Source organism: Corvus brachyrhynchos, unplaced genomic scaffold, assembly GCF_000691975.1.
Source record: "Corvus brachyrhynchos isolate BGI_N302 unplaced genomic scaffold, ASM69197v1 scaffold4, whole genome shotgun sequence".
NCBI lineage: Eukaryota > Metazoa > Chordata > Aves > Passeriformes > Corvidae > Corvus > Corvus brachyrhynchos.
Genome location: NW_008237878.1, coordinates 4,795,864 through 4,815,901, shown reverse-complemented (window position 1 = coordinate 4,815,901; position 20,038 = coordinate 4,795,864). Strand labels below are relative to the sequence as shown.

The following is a 20,038-nucleotide window of genomic DNA, read 5'->3' as shown; positions in this document are numbered from 1 at the left end:
AAAAATCCTATCTAATGAATTAAAATACGTGTGCTAATTTTCTGTGTAATTTGGTAAAATTTATGTCTCTCAAAACTTCATCTCTAGGACAAAAGGAAGACAAGTATCAATTGATTTGAGGGTTAATCTCCTTTTATAAATATAAAAAGTCAGTAGTTACTTCTTTGAGATTTTTTAAATCAAATAAATCATGTCTTACTTTTGCTATAAGTTAAATGACATTTAATAAAGTTTAGAGAAACAGAAAGTGAGTCATAATAGATCAAGTATTAATGGAAAAGTTACAGCCTGTTTCAGGAAGCTTTTTTGTATAACAGCTGGTTCAGTGCCAAGCTGAATCAAACTTAAACAAAGGAAAAGCCACCTAAGAAGAGAGTGAGATTACAAATTTGTAACACTACTATCAAGGTCTGAATTGCTTTAATCCTTTAGGAAGTGCTTTACTTTTTTTTTTTCACTTGACAGCTCCTACCTTGTTTTTCTTTGTCCATACCTGGGTTTGGCTGTGGAGGGACACACAGTGAGTGCTCGGGCATGATCCTGACAACACCTAATTACTGCTGCTTTTTTATACTTTTATCAACTTTTATACTGTTGATTTTTGCTGTTTGCACTGTGACCGTGAACCCAGATACAATTCTGTCTAAATGGGTGGTATTTTTTTAAAGCTGATGGGAAATGTGATGTCATTTGCCTTTCAGGGAATGATATTGTATCATAAGAATCAGTGTTCCAGTTTTCAGCTTTGTGTCTTGTGAGGGTGATGCTACATTCTGCATTTCAAAACAATTTCAGTGCTTTCTGAAGGGGAAGGTATTGCATCTCTGAGGACCAAAGTTCTTTTCTGTAAGTAGAGAAGAGACAGCAGACTCATCAACCTGGATTTCACCCTGGCAGAGCAGTTCTCTGGTTGGTCTTCAGTTTGCAGCATCTGCTTTAATGGTATTTGATAAAAGAAAAGAGTGTCTGAGGTAGCATAATGGATTTCTGTAATGGTGCTCTCTTGGAACTTCTGATACTCCTTTACATGGTTGTGGAGTCCTTTTTGGCTGACATCCTTTTCTCTTGCACCGTTTCCCCTGGAGAACCCAATTTGATTTGTTTTTAAACCCTGATTAAAGGTATGGTTTTTGTACAGACACAATTCACCTAGATGGTGGAAGTTGAGAATATCACATAATTTTCTTCCAAAAATAAGCTTCTGTGATTCCCATCTACTGGGCAGGTCATACTACTTCAACAACTATTTCATGGCTTCATGCAAATACTATATTCAGATTTTCCTTTCTCCTTGTTTTTTTTCTCCAGGGGCTGTCATCAGTCACAAAGAACAATGGACTACTCAACATCACCTTTAAATATGACAGTAAGTTGAAAATCTGCACTATATTCACAAAAATCAAGGACTCCATCCCAGTTGTCAATATATTGCAACATGTCTCCTAAACTGGCTCTAGGAATGGCATAAGCTCTTCAATATTGACATAATTTTAAAATCTAGAAAATCTGTGTCTGCTGGGTCTGGTAGATCTCCTTCTGTGTTTCACTGATAGTAAAACTATCTAACAATTTGTAGTAGTTTCTCTTTCAGGTTGGCCTACATCATTTGCCCAGTATTTGACTGAACATTATAGAAAATTATTCTGTGTAAAAATGTAGTCACTGAAAGGCTCAGTACACATGAAGACATAGGAAAGGATTCTTTTGAGCTTTATAGAGCTTTTCTCTGATGTGTGATTTTGGGTGAAAATGACATAATGTGTGTCTCGAGGTAGAAAAGGTATACAGGTCATATATTTAAAAAATTGTTGTTGCAAGGATAATATTGAATGTGAATATTGAAGAATATTGAATAGCATCTCTTCATTTAGTTGAATCAGTGAGAACTTTTCATCAGCTACAGTCTTCAAGGCCCAGGCCAGTGGAAAACTGCTGTCTACATTTGCAGTGCAGACAGATGGTTTTAGAGCTGTGGCAGATGTGGTGGGTTTTGCAGCTAAACTGAGAACAAAGTAATCTCTGCCATAGTAACAGTGATAAACAGCTTGCAGCAGTAATACTTCAGACCTCTTCAAACATCTGCTAAATGGCTGTACCTTGTTGCTGGCGGTTATTTTAGATGTTTTGTCATCTTTCTTGTCTAGTTGTCAAAGTAGGACCGCTGACTACATTAAGAATTTATCCTTATGTGGGCAGGTAGTGGCCATCACCAGTATAAACTCAGTGTCCAGTCAAGGTCCTCATTTACATTAAATCAATGTTTTAATGCCAGTGCAAGTCATAGCTGGTTTTTTCTGCCTACCCAAAGAAGTTATTTCAGATGCTGAATGTAGGTAAAGTTTCATCACTGAGAGCATGCCTCAGGAAGCCTAACAATAGTGATTTGTTTCATTCTGGTCATCCTTTTGCTCCTCAATTTTGATGTTAATTTCTGAATTTGCAATCCTTCACTGTGAATTTTTTTTAAATCTAATTTGATCTTAACACTTAAAATGAGCAAAATTTAAGTGTGTCAGATTGTACAAGATGTAGGTGATCACTACAAAAGAAGTATGATTTTGTTTTTTAATCTACATAAAGAAAACTAGGAAATAATACCAGTCAGAACAGAGATCCCCACATTTAGTTAACACAGTGAGTCTCTTTAAATCCCAGTATGTGTCATGTTTTTTCCATTAATTCTGGCACCAGAAACTGTGTTTAACCAATGAGAAGTATTAATTCACAATTGTGCTGGCACTGTGTGCTTCCTGGACAAAGGAGTTATTTGAGTTCTGCAGGACTAGGAAAAGAGTTTGCTGATATGAAGACTAAAGAGCTCACGTGGTATGGAAATACATATTTACCTTTAAAAATAAGCCAGCACAAAAGAGAATTTGGCTTGCTAGCTGTGATTTAGGGGCTTTTATTTTACCACACAGCAACTCTAGCAATCTGTGTTTTATGATGCTAAATTAGTTGGTTAGATTATTTATTCAGGTGAAAAAGAAATGTCTGTTTTTTAGCATGTCACTTGTATTCGAGTAAAAGAAGTGGTTTCCTAAAAAGTGTGATTTTTCCATGCTGTTTTCTTCCTAAAACTGTTGTTCTTTAAAACTGTGAATCAGTGACTTGCAGTCAGACTGCAGGCGTTTGTGCTATATTCCATTTTGGCAAATTGTCATTTGACCATAAAATTCTAGTAACCAGGATCCAAAATCTTGGGCTTGCTATTAATTAGATCCAGACTGAGCAAAAACCAGTTACTTCAAACTTTCCATTGAAAGAGATCCTCTCTCCTCCTAAGAGGAAGTTCATGCTGTCACTGAGTTCACTCATAGCAACCGAATTCTACAAACAGCAGAGTCGGTACCAACTGCCCAGCTTTTGTAAAAGGCAGTGTTGTACAGACTGTTCTATTCTTATGTCTGTGACAGTTATATAAAAGACCCCTTGCCATGGTTATTCATAGTAAAAAGCCATTTTCTAAATCTCCTTTACAGTTAATAATTTTTCTTTCCTTGCCCTTAAGATCACACCTCTGAATTAAATTTGAATTTCCTGTATTGTGAATCATAGCACTTGATTTTTCATGTTTCTTTTCTACAAGCTCTGTATAGATGAATATATAGCATGTAAATGATCTCAGTTATTTTGAATTAATCGTCAGTCACTAATATACAATCTACTGATGAATTTCTTCCAGATTTTGTTGGTTTCACTAGTTCAGGAGCAGAATGTTTTTGCACACCCATCTTCATGTATACTGTGCTCCAGAACTAGTGAATCCCCTGCTTACTACTTCTTTTCCTGCCACACAGTATGAGCCTAAATATTGTAAAGCTTTAAAAGTAATAAAATTTGGGTTTATTTGTTTTCTTGTTTTGAAAACAAAAAGACATGGTAAAGTTCAACAACAAAGTCAGGAATCTTTTGGTTGTATTTTGTTTTCTTAATTAAAGCTAAAGTTTTCTATAATTAACATGTTTGTGGAGCTGTAACTTTAGGGAATACACTGTATTTTGTGAGAATAACAAGACAAAACCAGTCCTGAGTGAATCCAGTGGCAGTTAGGTGGTCTGCAGGGATGTGGCTGCAGAATGGGTGGCAGAGAGGACATGGATTTAGGCAGTAGGTTCTTTGTGGTCAGGATCAAGCAGTGTTTTGGTTCAAAAGCTCTTCTTGAGCAGTTCTCAAGCTTCACATGGTTTATTGTTCTCATATGTGCCTGATCATTGACCAACATTCTCTTGCTTTGAGCACTGTACATGAACAAAATTAATGTCAGTCTTCATATTCCTTTGAACAACTACAAGGAAAAGTTGTTCTCTTTTGGGAGTCCCAACGCATTGTGTGGTACAGGTTACACTGGTGGTATAAACTGGTAATTTCCTTGGGAGTCCTGTGAACTGTGGGTTGGCAACCAGTGAAAGTGGTTGTGCTCAATGATTTATGAAGTTTTGTGGCTTTTGGTGTCTTGAGACAAAAACTTCATCCAGATTTGCTGTATAGTACTTACAGAAAATAATGCACTGGTAATTTTACGTAGCTCAATCTTGAAGACGTTAGGGAATTTATGTCAGCTGCAATGTTTTTCTAAAAGTGCTTATTTGTCCATATTTTTAGACTGCACTCCTTACCTGAATTCAGTGGGAAGACACATGATTGGAGATGTGCAGAACATCACCATCAGTCAATTTGCATGCCAGGAGCAGGTGGCTGTGATGATCCTTTGGACAGCAAATGCCATTGGTAAGTTCTAGAGGGAAATGGACTCACTCATCATGGGTTTGGTAATAACTTCCTGGTCATAGGTACTAAGTCAAATAATTAAATAATGCTTGGAATCATTGACGCAAACTGCCTAAAAAGAAAGGAATTGTTAACATCTTTGCAAAGCTCCTATTTTTTCCACTGAATTCTGCAGAATTGTGCAGTTGAAAGCATCTGGTAATCTTCAGCTGCAGACTGGATGGATCAGACACCCATGGGAAACAAAGCCTGGTGTTCTTCCTTGTAATCATCAGAGGTTAATCCTTTGGGAAATGTGAGGACAGAACTGCTGTTCAGACAGCTTGGGTAACATGGGAACTGGACACTTTCTCTTTCAGGGTCTTCATGTAAGGACAAATAGTGCTTTTGTTCCATAGAACAGTGAGAACACGTTTGGCAACGCTTTATCTTCTACAAAATTATAAAACATTAATCAAAACACACAAACCTAGTGAACCAGAGGAGGTGGTGGAAAATGTGGAAGTGATACATACGGGATTTTATTTTTTGGTTTGAGAAGCATAGCATAAACTGAAATGAGTCCATTTTGATTTATGTAGCATTTAACTTACAAAAGCTGTGTCTGTGTCATTGATAAATATGTGTAATGCTATTGAGGAGATGTAATTAGATGAAGTAGTGAGAGTTAAAGAGCTGTGCAGTGCCTTTGATACCTGAGCCACAGAACTGTCACAGGGTTAACACTGGCATTTTCCTGGGATATTCACATCACTGTGACTCAGTTTAGTCGTGTCATGAAGTAATTCTGTGATGAGAACATTGTAAAGACACTGCTGAGATAAGTTGTATTGGAGTAACTTGAACAAAACGGGTGTAGTTCTGGCAGCAGTTATAAATAACTGGAAGTATACATGCACTGGAATAAATTCCATTCTTCTAGTCAAGTTTTCTGTTATCCCTTACTGTACTAGAGCTAAAGAAGTTGTAACAATTGTTATCAGTTTAATCTGGTAGTCTCAGAGATGATAGTAAAATTTATAAAGGAATATTTCTATAATTTGCCAGCAAAATATTATATTTGATTGCTAGTAATGTGCTAGGAAATGTGAAGTTACTATAAAGTATTTCTGAAGGTGAAGAAGGTACTGATAACTTCTATTGCAGTGGTAATTTGGAAGCCCCAGATGAGACATGGGCCCCTCTGTTCTAAGCATTGCACAAGTATGTAGTAATTGTAGCCTTTGCCAAAGACTGAATTCTAGATAGGCAAGATAGAATGTGCAGAACTGATGTACAAGAACAGGTATTAAGTACAAACATATTTTGTATGACTGATAAGTTTCATTTTTAAAGACAAATGAAATACAAATTACATAAAATACCACATAATGCATTTTGAAATATTCATCTTCTGTTTAAATGCCCTGCTGTTTGTAGGGATTGAATACCTGAAGGGATTTCGAGTAATACTTGAGGAGTTAAAATCAGAGGGAAGACAATGCCAGCAGATGGTTTTAAAGGATCCAAAGCAGCTCAGCCCCAGTTTTAAACGAACAGTAAGTGCTTTGTTTCAAGAATAGTTCCAGTGTTGTTTGACTGTGTGAGTAGTTTTGAAAGTGTCTATCATCCTACAACGGTTTGGGTTATTAAAGGTCATCCAGTTCCAACCCTTCTGCCATGGGAAGGGACACCTCCCACTATCCCAGCTTGCTCCAAGCCCCATCCAGCCTGGCCTGGAACACTTGGAGGGATGGGGCAGCCGCAGCTTCTCTGGGCAACCTGTGCCACGGCCTCACTTCTTCACACTGAAGAGTTTCTTCCCAATATCTAATCTAACCCTACCCTCTTTCAGTTTGATGCCATTCCCCCTTGTCCTATTACTCCATGCCCGTGTCAAAGAGTTGGTTGGTTCCCAAAAGTATTATTGGTGAAATTAATGATGGTTGTTGCTTTGGAGAGAGATCTTGTCCCTTTCGATAGAAGCTTCCCTGAAGTTGGGAACTCTGATTTTGGTGACTCTGGAGTACAGATGCAAATCTGTAATGGTCTACATCCAACTATGTATTGAGATTCCTCATGTCAGATTGGAATAGAGGAGTAGGTAAAGCATTCTTAATGTATTAATTTGAGCCTTTGATTGCAAAACTGGGGGCTTGTTGTGAAAAATACTTTTAGTATTTCAACTATTATATCAACTATAATAGTTGATTTTAAAATACATTGCAATCTTGTCTTTTTTGTAGGGAATGGAGTCCCAGCCCTTCGTAAATTTGAAGTTTGAAACGGATTACTTTGTCAAGATTGTTCCTTTTCCTTCCATTAAAAATGAAAGTAATTATCACCCATTTTTCTTCCGAACTAGATGTAAGTATTGCATATAATATAGTATTGCATATAATATAGTATTGCATGTAATATAGTATTGCATATAATATAGTTGTATGTCATCTCCTCAGCGGGCCTCCCCTCTCCCCAATGTTTTGGGTTTCCCAACAAAGGAATTTAGTGGATGATGATGTTGGATGAGTCTGGGATAAGTAGTTACTGACATTGTCTTGGAAGGAAGATCTGGGTGTTAAGCAGAAAGAATTTGCATGCCATAGATAAATCTGTAGTGTGCGATCATATGTGTTAGGCCAGCAACCAGGAGAAAAGTCTCAGGTAGGCCTGAGATTATTGCAGGTTTGCCTAGAACAGGATTGTTCTGTGGTTCTCAGGATCATTTCACTCATGGAGATGGTTTGCTCCTCTCTGGACATTGTGGAGAAGGGAAGGTTATTTTTTGCTTTTGAGATTACAATTTAAAAACAGCTGTCTAGAGACGGATGTAGAGGAGGACATCTAAAATTGGATAGCAGCAGATGAAGTTGAATTTCTCTAAATTACTTAGCAATTGGAGGTAGAGAGAAGAAACTTGAATAAGCTCCTCAGTGCTCACACAGTATGGTGAGAAACTGCAAGTACCCTTTGGAGTGAACTGTTGATATTTGTCCTGCTAAGGGGTTTTTTCCCTGTAAAAGGGCAGCCACAGCTTCTCTGGGCAACCTGTGCCACGGCCTCACTTCTTCACACTGAAGAGTTTCTTCCCAATATCTAATCTAACCCTACCCTCTTTCAGTTTGATGCCATTCCCCCTTGTCCTATTACTCCATGCCCGTGTCAAAGAGTTGGTTGGTTCCCAAAAGTATTATTGGTGAAATTAATGATGGTTGTTGCTTTGGAGAGAGATCTTGTCCCTTTCGATAGAAGCTTCCCTGAAGTTGGGAACTCTGATTTTGGTGACTCTGGAGTACAGATGCAAATCTGTAATGGTCTACATCCAACTATGTATTGAGATTCCTCATGTCAGATTGGAATAGAGGAGTAGGTAAAGCATTCTTAATGTATTAATTTGAGCCTTTGATTGCAAAACTGGGGGCTTGTTGTGAAAAATACTTTTAGTATTTCAACTATTATATCAACTATAATAGTTGATTTTAAAATACATTGCAATCTTGTCTTTTTTGTAGGGAATGGAGTCCCAGCCCTTCGTAAATTTGAAGTTTGAAACGGATTACTTTGTCAAGATTGTTCCTTTTCCTTCCATTAAAAATGAAAGTAATTATCACCCATTTTTCTTCCGAACTAGATGTAAGTATTGCATATAATATAGTATTGCATATAATATAGTATTGCATGTAATATAGTATTGCATATAATATAGTTGTATGTCATCTCCTCAGCGGGCCTCCCCTCTCCCCAATGTTTTGGGTTTCCCAACAAAGGAATTTAGTGGATGATGATGTTGGATGAGTCTGGGATAAGTAGTTACTGACATTGTCTTGGAAGGAAGATCTGGGTGTTAAGCAGAAAGAATTTGCATGCCATAGATAAATCTGTAGTGTGCGATCATATGTGTTAGGCAGCAACCAGGAGAAAAGTCTCAGGTAGGCCTGAGATTATTGCAGGTTTGCCTAGAACAGGATTGTTCTGTGGTTCTCAGGATCATTTCACTCATGGAGATGGTTTGCTCCTCTCTGGACATTGTGGAGAAGGGAAGGTTATTTTTTGCTTTTGAGATTACAATTTAAAAACAGCTGTCTAGAGACGGATGTAGAGGAGGACATCTAAAATTGGATAAGTTGAATTTCTCTAAATTACTTAGCAATTGGAGGTAGAGAGAAGAAACTTGAATAAGCTCCTCAGTGCTCACACAGTATGGTGAGAAACTGCAAGTACCCTTTGGAGTGAACTGTTGATATTTGTCCTGCTAAGGGGTTTTTTCCCTGTAAAACTTTCCTAAGGTATTTTAAAGTCCGTCTGTTAATGCAGACTGCTGTACCATTGGTAGTAGTGCTCAGCATACTTACTTACTCTGAGTAAATGTATTTAAGACTAGCTTAAACTTTCTCTCCTGACATGCTGCACCTGGTGTTATCCCTTTCGTCTCACTAAGAAATGTGCTACTCAAATTAATGGATCTCTGTTTCACATATCAAGATGAGAAGGGACTTGAAATCATGCCAAAGAAGTTAAGTTTGCAAAATGTATTTAGTCCAGGCATATTAGAGTCTGGGAAAGAAGTGGGGGTATTCAAAATGATGAGCTCCCTACTTTTGCCCATGTTCTTTTTCTGTTTAAGTAGCATAGCAGTTTGATACTGTATAATTTATAATTTTTCTTTATATTTGTAGCGTGTGAATTGTTGCTACAGCCAGAAAACCTTGTCTGCAAACCTTGTAAGTAAAATGTAATATTTTAATATATTAATCTTACAAAAAGTTACTGTACTTGAAGAGTAATTTTGTGATTCATGAATATCTCCTCTGACAGACTGGAAGCCAAGGAATGTGAATGTTACCCAGCAAGGTTTTAACATGCAAGTGTCCTTTGATCATGCACCTCACAACTTTGGGTTTAGGTACTACTTTCTTCACTACAAACTTAAGCATGAAGGGCCATTTAAGCAAAAGACCTGCAAACAGGTATGTGGCTGAGTTGTGAAGCTCTTAAAAGCACAACACCTATTAACATGAGGTGTTCTAAGGTCTTATAGAAGCTTTAAAAACTTAATATAAAATAGGATCAGTTTTAAAATTGTAAAACTATTTGGAACTGTTTATGTTAATAACAGTTGTTCTGTGATAGCACTCATCAGTCAAAAGCAGGCTTGAGGGCTCCATTGGACCTGGATAACAGAAGTTCGTTCTGCAGGCAGAGGATTGTGTAATTGAATGGGCAGACTTAGTTTTGCTGGTTTAAGGTGTGTGAATACAAGAATGCTCTGCCTATTTCTAAACCAATGTGAATTCTTTATTAGGTTTTAAAAGTATGTGAATGGCTTGCAAAGTATTCTTTCTTTGATGTAGGAGCAGAACACAGACACTACAAGTTGTGTTCTTCAGAACGTATCTCCAGGGGATTATATAATTGAGGTAATATTTCTGAATAGTCTTTTGTGCAACACCTAAGTGAGGATGTTAATGGGAAAATGGAGTAAAATTAAAATATTTCAAACCACACTGGTAGAATTGAACTTCGAGCATCCCTACTGAAGTAACTTGGGCAAGTAAATTTTTTACAATGTTCTTGGCCTTTCCATAGCTTTGCTTCCCTGAGTGCACAGCACTTTCGTCTGTGCCTTAAATTGAAGTTGGGGGCCTGCATAATTCCTGGACTTTGATTTTTATTTTTGTTAATTGGAATTCTGTTGCTTGGTCAATTTTTGTTGTACTAGTTTGTGCTGCTCTTTAGTTTTAACTATTTCAACAGTAACTTTCTTCACATTTGGTCATAAGAGCTGTTACAGTTATTTTACGTATTGCAGAAAGTAAATAAAATTAATTTTTTACTTTTCCAAGCTGGTTGATGACACTAACACAACAAGGAAAACAATGCACTATGCACTAAAACCAGGTATGAGTTCTGTTTTTTAAACAATATACTATATTTAACGTATTAATTTAGATTCAGTTTTAATTATGTTGGAAGTAAGTCTCTATTTGACCTCTGTTTGCCATAAGATAGACTATTGAGGTAATTGTGCTGTGATTTTTTTGACATAATGAAAAAGGAGTAGAGGTGACACTTGAGCCTACACATGTGTATCTCTCCACATTTATATTTAGTGGAGTTTAGATCAATCCATCATTGGAAATCTTTGTGGGAAAGTGGCTTTTGTTGTATATGTGGATATGAGGAATCATAACTTTAATTGTATATAACTGACAGTGCAGTAGTGTGGGAACAGTGTAATGAAACTGTGGGAGCAGCCTAAACACATCACCTGTGCCCTTCAGCCCTGGTACCAAACCGAGCGGTCTGGAGAACCTGTCAGGTGGATGCTTCACATGCCTGTGGATCAGCCCTGTTTTTGAGAAGCTAAACAGGGATTTCAGAGTGTAACTGCAGCCTCAAAACAGCCACAGATGGAGGCAGTGGGAAAAATGCACTGAATCCTAACGCACATCGCTGAGGGTGATCTTTGCAAGAGGGCAGTTCTTTCTAAGTGGCAAGTTCAGCACCGTGGAACCAAAACGTGTCAGGTCCAAATGACCACTGCATATCTCATCAAAACTACACCTGACACAGGGCTGTTCTCCTGGGGCTGGTGTGAGTTGCTGCTCTTGTTACTTGTGTGAGCCACTGATGCTGTGGCAGTGGCACAACCACCATAAAACCTAATTTGAAATGGAGCAGGGCATGATGTTTGGGCCTACTGTATCTTCAGGAATTACCTGATAATAGAGTACTGCAGCAGTTTTGCCTTCCCAGTGTGAAGATTTGTTCAGATAATTGTAGTATAGCATATTTGCATGGGGCTAATTCTGCTTGCTTTTTCCAAGTGCACTCCCCGTGGGCTGGCCCGATCAGAGCCATTGCCATCACAGTCCCTTTGGTTGTCATCTCTGCATTTGCCACACTTTTCACAGTGATGTGCCGCAAGAAACAGCAAGGTAAGAGGGTTTATTCAGTACAAAGTTCAGCTTAAAGATATGCTTTTGCAACCAAAACAGTCTTAATTGGTAGGCTAATTCCAGAAATACCTTTATCTGAACATCTTTCTTTTCTATTTCTCTGTCCTTCCTCCTCTCAGCTTTTTTGTGTATTGAAACCTGTAGCAAATTCTTACTCAGTGCTTGAGGGTAATTGGTTGCCTAGACACTATTGTATCACAGATCAAGGCTTCACTGTAAAAAGGAGAGATCAAAAGCAATATTGGAAAATATTTTTTATTTCATGTTTCTTTTTATTTGAGAAAGTACTATGTGACCATGTAGATTACAAACAGGTTTGTAAATAGGTATGTTTTAAACATTCCCTTCTTTTTCTCAGAAATACCTAATTCATTTTCATTTTAAATCAGAAGGAAAGTAAAGGCATGTGATGCCAATACAATTCACAGTGCTTTCTGGAATACTATCTACAGCTACTGTTCCAGATTTGCTCACTTTCCTGGAAGTTGCCTTTACCTTTCATTCTAAGCCATCTTCCTAAATTTACTCTAAGCCCTGCTTGCAGATGTTTTTCTAACTTAGATTCCATCCCTCCTTGCTGACTTCTCCTCTGTATCCAGGAGCTGGCAAGCAACACTTGATACATTTAAATGTTAAAAATCCATTGGCTTTTTTTACAGAATTTGGAGAACCGTGGTTTCATGAATAATGGAAAAAGAGAGTACTTCTCCAAACCTCAGATATCTGTGTTATCCACCTGAATTTTGGCACTGAGATATACTGCAAGTGCTATATGCCAGCTGGGTTAAATCCTTTTACCTTCTGGTCTCCTGTAGTTATCCCTTTGCTCGCAGCTAGCAGAGTTCCAACAAAAAACCCAGACAAATCACTGAGGATTTGTCTACAGAGAGAGCTGTTCCAGAATAGTTATTCCTGATGAATTGTTCTGAATTGAATCCCTTGATGGATATTTGTATTTTAAAATACTCATGCTTTATTCCGAATTAGCTTAACCAGCTGTAGAACTAGATTGAATTAATCTGGCATATAGCCAGACATTTTTGTTCCAGCATAAAAGCATCTATGCAAGGAAAGAAACAGTAATAGCTATTTTGATTTAAATTAATCATATCTTAATTCAAATTAATGTCAAATTAATGTCCAAACACGGGTGTGTATATATACACTAGAGAGATCCTGTATGATATCCTGAAGGCGTCTGTGGACCTGGAGTTTAATATTCTTACCTGGCTTATCTTGTGGTTTGGGGTTTTTAGGACAAGAGACTTTGTTAGACAGGAAACTCTTGAAGATGATACATCTTTTAGGCTTATAATATTTGAACAGAGATTAGAAGCTGGTTAATGGTGAAACCACCTCATTCTGTCTATAAATTAAACCTTCCTTGTGTTTTCTGAGTTGGACAGAAATAACTGCACATTTAACTTTGAAAGTGTATTCCACATGTAGCAACTCTTAAGCTGGATAAATAGAGTGTGCACAACTTTTCTTTTTCAGGATGGAGAGGAAAGTCTTCAGAAAAAAAACCCTATTATTGTATGCATTAGTAAAGAGTCTACAAAAGTAATAAAAACCCAACACAAAATCAAGCTTTATAGAGTGAACTCTCTTTTCTCTTCCAATTTAGAAAATATATATTCCCATCTAGATGAGGAGAGCTCAGAATCTTCAGCATATGCTGCAGGTCTCCATGTGGAAAGACTTCGTCCCCGGCCAAAAGTGTTCATCTGCTATTCCAGTAAAGATTGCCAGAAACACATTAATGTCATCCAATGCTTTGCTTATTTTCTTCAGGACTTTTGTGGCTGTGAGGTAAACTCAACATTTCATACGTAAACAACTTTTCCTTAATTGAAACAGCACTCCCAAAATCTGTGCTTGAAAAGTAGGTATTTCAGTCCCTCCTTTCCACAGAGATAACTTTCATTATTTTTCTAAATATTGGCTGTTTAAATGTACTTTACTTGGGGAAATGAACAGATCTTACCCAGTGTAAAAAAAAAAAAACAAAAAAAACCCCAAAAACCAAACCAACCCAAACCAACAGAATAGTGGAAGATCATGATTCCAGGACTTTCATTCAGCCATGTTTAGCTTGCTTTGAATTAAGTGCTTTTTCTGTTCGGTAGGTCTTGCATCTTTATAGTCAGCAGCCACAAAGAGGTGTTTTTGTCTACCTAATATACTTTGGTATTCCTAAAATATGTTTTGTATTGTAATTTAAAAGAAGTTGAATCTCTCAAGACTTCTACTCATAGAGCAAAAACTGCATTATTAGCATTACTTGTTGACAATATGTACTTACTAGTTGATTTTTATTTTTTTACTTCCCATCTGTTCCATTAATACTGTAAAATCAGCAACTCTTTTTTTTTCCTTGTTTTTGTTTGAAAGCTATGAGAGAGACGTTCAAATTGCTACTTTGAATGAGTAGGCTTAGAATCTCATACTGCTTTCTAAAATAGAATCAATATGTGGCCAGTTTTTCACTTTCCAGCTGGAAAAAGGCAGGACAATCGTTGGTCTCTTTGTGCTGCATTTTTCCTCCCATCCCCGGGATGTTAACGGGATGAGCTGGAGCTGGGTTTCATTACAGCAATTCTGCTCTCTGGTGACCAAACACAGAAACACAACCGAGGCCTCACGTGTTTGGTGGGGATGGTCAGAACTTTTTCGTCTGTTTAAAACAGTTCAGGATAAAGTGTTCCATAAGTAACTTACTTGAAACCCCTTTTAGTGATGTACTTAAGCCCTACTGCACTGTTTCTCTTTGGAATAGTGTTGAGGTGAGCTCTTACTGCTCTAACAAAGTACCATGGTCTCAGGCATCATTTAAAATTTATATAACAAAATATTGATAGCATCTATGTACAGAAATAATATATTTTGTTAATAAAACTGTGGCGTTTAATACAAAAAGTGATGCTCAGTGCATAACAGAAGAATTGCACAAGTACTTTTGGTATGGAATTGGAATGTTTTCTCATAAAGGATAAAACCAGTGGCATTTAGTAGCCATTTAAAAATAACTTGTCTGTAATAAAAATCATTTCTCACAGATAGCAGGTCACACAGGAGTTTGAAGAACAGAAACAAAACCAGACACAAAACTACCTGCATCTCCCAACAGCAGTAAAATGACTCCTCTTCCCCATGCATAGAATAGAGTTGTCTGTTTGGAAGGAACTGACAGTGATCATCCAGTCCAGCTGACTGAGCACTTCAGGCAGGATCACTTTCTTCCTGCAGCCAGCTGTGTGGTAGCAGTTTTCAGGAGTCCTTGTGTTCTGGGCATCCACCTGCTCTGTCTTCTGATGGGGCAAAGTTTTCCACTCTGCTGTGGGTGATACATAGCAGAGGAGAAATTTTTGTTCTCTGGAAAAATGCTTCAAAGAAGATCTTATAAGTCGTTTTGATGTGTGTCTATTATGCAAGTTTTTTGCATCTGTTTTTTTCTCTTATCCTACTACTCATTCCTCCTGTGAGATAAAGCATTGTGTCCCTCCTCTTGCTGTACACCAGCATTTCAGATCATGTGGAATGGTCAGAGAGCTTGACAAAGTACAAAATAAGATAACTCTTAGGACAAAATTTTCAGAGCTTTCTCATCAGATAAAACTGCTGTTGTTTTGCATCCTAACTGGAAGGACTTGATATTATAGGCACTAATTAGGTTTCTGTCTAGATATGAAAATTATTGGCATCACACTTCATTAGTATGCAAGGATGATAAGTGAATATGGCACTTAGGGGCACGGTTTAGGGGTAGACTTGGCAGTGCTGGGTGAATGGTTGGTCTTGATCTTAAAGGTCTTTTTCAATCTAAACAATTCCATGATTCTTTTACTTCTGTTACATTCAGCACATTATGGACCCAAACATACAATGGTAAACTGTTTGAGGCAAGCACAATTGTTTATTGTGGGTTGATGATACCAAATTTAGTTCCATAGGTAAATTCTGATTTACTTGGTGCAGCCACATTTCCTATGTTCTTTTTATTCCCCAAGAAATACTGCTATGTATCAAATCCATAGTGCTTTTTTTTTTTAAGGAACTACTTGGGTTTACATACATAAAAGTTAATATCAACCAGAATTTTTTTTTTCTTTTTCCAGGTGGCTTTAGATTTGTGGGAAGATCTAAAAAACTGTAAAGAAGATCAGAAGGAGTGGCTTATTAAAAAAATAAATGAGTCCCAGTTTATCATCATTGTGTGTTCCAAAGGAATGAAATACTTTGTTGAAAAAAAGAACTGGAAGCACAGAGGAGTCACCAAAGATGCAGGAAAAGGAGAACTCTTTCTCTTTGCTGTGTTGACTGTTGCAGAGAAGCTTCGTCAGGCAAAGCAGAATTCAGCTGACCTCTGCAAGTTCATCGCAGTCTACTTCGATTACTCCTGTGAGGGAGACATCCCTGCTATTCTGGATCTAAGCACTAAATACAAACTCATGGACAATCTCCCCCAGCTCTATTCACACTTACACTCCAGAGATCTTAGTGTACAGGATTCAGATGTGTTTCCTGTTAACATTAGTAAAAGGAATTATTTCAGGAGCAAATCTGGGAGGTCCCTTTATGTTGCTATTTGCAATATGCATCAGTTCATTGATCAGGAACCAGATTGGTTTGAGAAACAATTTATTCCCTTCCCTCTGCCTTCTTTACACTACTCGGAGCCTGTCATGGAAAAATTTGATTCAGGCTTGGTTTTAAATGACTTGGTGAATAAACAGGTGATGGATGGTGATTTTTACCTGAGAACAGATCTAAATATTTCAGTGGGGAATTCAGACTCTCACTGTATAATTCAGCACTTAAACCTTGGAGAAGATACAGAAACTCAGGACATTCAAGGTGATGGCAGCTCTGTCCTTCAGCCATTGTTACATATTGTTAAAGCTTCAAATCTGAAAGACATGCCTCGAGATTCTGGAATCTACGATTCATCTGTTCCTTCTTCTGAATTATCTTTACCTTTAATGGAAGGACTATTGACAGACCAAATGGAAACATCTTCCATTACAGGAAGTGTTTCTTCATCATCAGGTTTAGGTAAGATACAGCAGTGTTTCAAAACTTACATTCAGTTACTGTGCATATTTCTGCCGTCTCCAAATAGGTAAGATAATATGTGAGGAGCCATATAGAAGGCTGCAGAGAAAGGTAAGCATGGTATAAAGATGGTAAGACAGGTACAGTAACTTTGGGAAAACGAATCTTTTTCTTAACTTACAGTGTGTGGAGGAAATCTTAGCTAGATAAGATTTCACTAAAATTCTATTAATAGGTCACTACTCATTAATTGACGTATTATTGGAGAGATAGCTTCTTTCTTCCTTCCAGGGGCTCCTTGGCAGCTGGGATTTCAGCTGACAGCTGTGTGGTGTAATCAAGAGGGTGATATGGTGAAGCATTCTCACAGACAGCCATAAATCTAAACCTGACATCCTATTTTGCTCCAGCACATACTGGATCCTTTAGGGATATTTTCTGTACAGCTCAAGTTTCAGAATGACATCAGGCTTCTCACCACATAGGGAGCTGGGGAATGAACAAGTGGGTTTCAGTGGAGGAATTTAAATGCTTGGAAGACACTCACCAGAATAGATACCCATCTTAGATGCCTCCAGTTAGAAGGTGTAAATTTTGCCTCAGGCTATGTAAAAAAGCCTGGTCTGACCTTACTAGTTATAGGATATTGAACTGTCATCACAACTTCATCAGCGTGGAATGTTCCAGCAATTGTATTGACATGATAAAACTGCACTTTGCTAAGATTTTCCATAAGCAGCTACAACAGGTGAATATTGCATTTTGATGGTAGTATGCTGTTCTGCTTTCTGGAATGAGTGCTGACGGTGAGTTAACTAGACTTTTCTCTTGGCTAAATTAATTTTTTAATATTATTAAGATAATTCATAACTAATGTTTGATGCCAGAATTATCTTGGAGGAAGAGAATACAAATGCTGATTTACAGATATAGCACCTATATTTATCAGGTAGATAGTCTACAGGACTAAATAGTTAAAATTTGAAAAAAACTTCATGTGGAAAAACCCCCAGATTTACTGATTTAATTAATTAAGTCACAATTACTCTGTTTTCAAAATTAAAACGATATTTTTTAGTTTCCTACCATCTTCTAATTCAGCCTTTTGTCACGTTTGTGGGAAAAATTACAGATATCTCTGTAATGCTTCTAGTGAAAGTAGGATGCTGGTTTAAAATGTATGGTCTCCCTGTAAGAATGCTTTCCCAGTGTCCCCTCCCGATTCAATTACTGAGCTGTCAGCTGGGTATCCCAGCTGCAAGGAGGCACTGGAAGAAAGAGGCAGTCTTCCCAGTAATTAATTCTCAAGTCACATACTCCCTTGTTAACATGCTTCAGCTGGAGAGGTTAAACGTTAGAGCTCTTGCTGGTAGAGTTGGATTTAACACTGATGTTCCAGTGTCTTAAGAAACCACTGTAATTTCTGCCATTTTCCCATTTACTGTCCTCATCCAAAAGCACCACTCTGACTGACTCTCCCCCAAACCTGCCTCACCCAAAGCACAGTCTTAATGAGGTACAGGGTAGACAGGAGACAGTATTTGGAACTGAGCATCATCTGCCTTTTAGAGTGCAACCCATTAAATTTCTTTAGTGTCCCAGACATACAAAACATTTATAGCCCTAATATTTAGATGCCTGATAATGAGAGGATTAAATTGAATTTTTAACTTCTATTCTTGTTCTGAGAGGTGGACATTATTATTACTCTGAATTCACACTACATTTTGGTTTTTTACTTATTTTTTACCTGTTACTTGATCAGAACAGATGTGAATAGCTCTGACATTTAGCATCTCAGAAGAAGATCTTTCCTTTTTTCCTTAAAGCACAGTCTGATATAATCTTTCGAAAAAAAATCATCAATCACGAAATTTAAAATCCTAAATCACTTAATTTGTAATCCTTTCTTTCAGTTCAGTTCCTATGCAGAGTATTGATGTGCAAAGAAAAAATCCCCAAAGAGATCATCATATTTGGCATCCTCAGTTGAAGTTCAAGCTAGTTTAATTTTGAGGAAGTATCAACAACCAGACCTTCACTAGGTCCATTCACTAATATGGTCTTCCCAAAGAAGTCCTGCCTGGGAAGAAAATTAGTATTGTATCTTTTGATAAGGTTTTACTGAGCATGGTGGTTCAGCCTCAGGAGTGTATGACAAGAGGGTGCAGAGGTTTTTCATAAGTTTTCTTTGCATTGTTTCTGAAATGTTGACCAAATACAAAATCACTGTTTCAATTAACGAACTTCACTTTTTTTTTTTCCCTTTTATAGGGGAAGAAGAACCTCCTGTAATGACTGCTACAAAGTTCTTAGTGCCTGGAATATGTAAAGCAGAACTTCATTGCCATATCCATACTGATGAACTGCAGGCAATTGCTCCTTTATAATACATCACAACGTTGTTATGCATTGCCACTTTATCAACAGCCTCTGTTTGTGCTTTAACTACCACACTGTCTCAGCACTAAATCTACTTGAAGGAACAAACAGCCCCTGAAGAAGATCTGTTATTCTCTTTTTTGTGGCCAGTAAACTTGAATCTGTTGGTCTTTTTATAAAAACTCTTTCATGATTTGAAAAATGTAGCATGGAAAAATAGAAGAGAATACATTTAAAATTATTCCTGTTATAATTTAAATGTCATGGCATTACACTGTTTATAGATGCCATAATCAAAATTTAGTATTTTTTGCTAGGAATAACTTTGCAACTGGACATAAAATAGCTTGGAACATTAAGCCTTAGTAAATTTTGTAGTCCAGCCTCTAGTTTTAAGTGCTGATGTACTTGATGGCAGGAGTGTTGTAGTGAATGAGAACAGGATTTTTTTCAGAAGCAAGGTAAAATGCCAAAGGTAAGATCAAGAAATTCTCCATCAGAAGAAATAATTTTCTTTTAGAAATGTTGGAGCTCTTTTCCTCAGTCTCTTTTTCCCAGATGTTAATGTGTCTCAGTATTTAACTTCAGTGCATGTCTCCCTGTTCTGCCGCAGTCTGGCTGTGGTGACTCACAAACAGCACCATACTGAGGCTGAAGTGTCGTTTTTTGTAATAGACAAAAATACAGGTCCTCCATATGCTGAGTGATACCATGGAAACAAAGTTTCCTATTTTCTTCCTGAAGGGCTAATCTAAAGAATAAAGAGATGGGGGAAGGAAGACTGCATTTTATATTGAAGATACTCTGGGTTTGTTCAGCCATGAGATGAGTATGCTTTATGGGGGGGTTCATACTGTCCTTTGAGGACATGGTGCTACAACACCACCTGGGGTAAACCAAGCCAAGCCAAGCAGTTAACAGGCAGGGACGCT

General features: G+C 37.5%; 1 protein-coding gene across 2 annotated transcripts; it reads left to right on the top strand.

Annotated features, from left to right (window-relative positions):
* Positions 1-1,235: 1,235 nt before the first annotated feature.
* IL17RD (interleukin 17 receptor D) lies at positions 1,236-19,815 on the top strand. 2 transcript variants are annotated; one of them, XM_008632203.2, is made up of 12 exons: positions 1,236-1,366; positions 4,606-4,731; positions 6,151-6,269; positions 6,957-7,077; positions 9,387-9,431; positions 9,526-9,677; positions 10,062-10,127; positions 10,554-10,608; positions 11,538-11,648; positions 13,297-13,481; positions 15,788-16,724; positions 18,999-19,815. In XM_008632203.2, the coding sequence occupies exons 2-12, from the start codon at positions 4,641-4,643 to the stop codon at positions 19,112-19,114; spliced, it is 1,998 nt and encodes a 665-aa protein (XP_008630425.1). In that variant the 5' UTR covers positions 1,236-1,366; positions 4,606-4,640; the 3' UTR covers positions 19,115-19,815. The 2 variants fall into 2 exon arrangements, with proteins under 2 accessions (XP_008630425.1, XP_017587946.1); XM_017732457.1 differs by lacking the exons at positions 1,236-1,366; positions 4,606-4,731; positions 6,151-6,269; positions 6,957-7,077 and adding an exon at positions 8,226-8,343.
* The last annotated feature ends 223 nt before the right edge of the window (positions 19,816-20,038 follow it).

Coding starts and splice junctions, on each gene's coding strand:
- IL17RD (XM_008632203.2), top strand. CDS start 4,641: ATGATTGGAGATGTGCAGAACATCACCATCAGTCAATTTGCATGCCAG. Junction 9,678..10,061: donor AGCAAAAGACCTGCAAACAG/GTATGTGGCTGA, acceptor TCTTTGATGTAG/GAGCAGAACACAGACACTAC. Junction 16,725..18,998: donor TTCTTCATCATCAGGTTTAG/GTAAGATACAGC, acceptor TCCCTTTTATAG/GGGAAGAAGAACCTCCTGTA.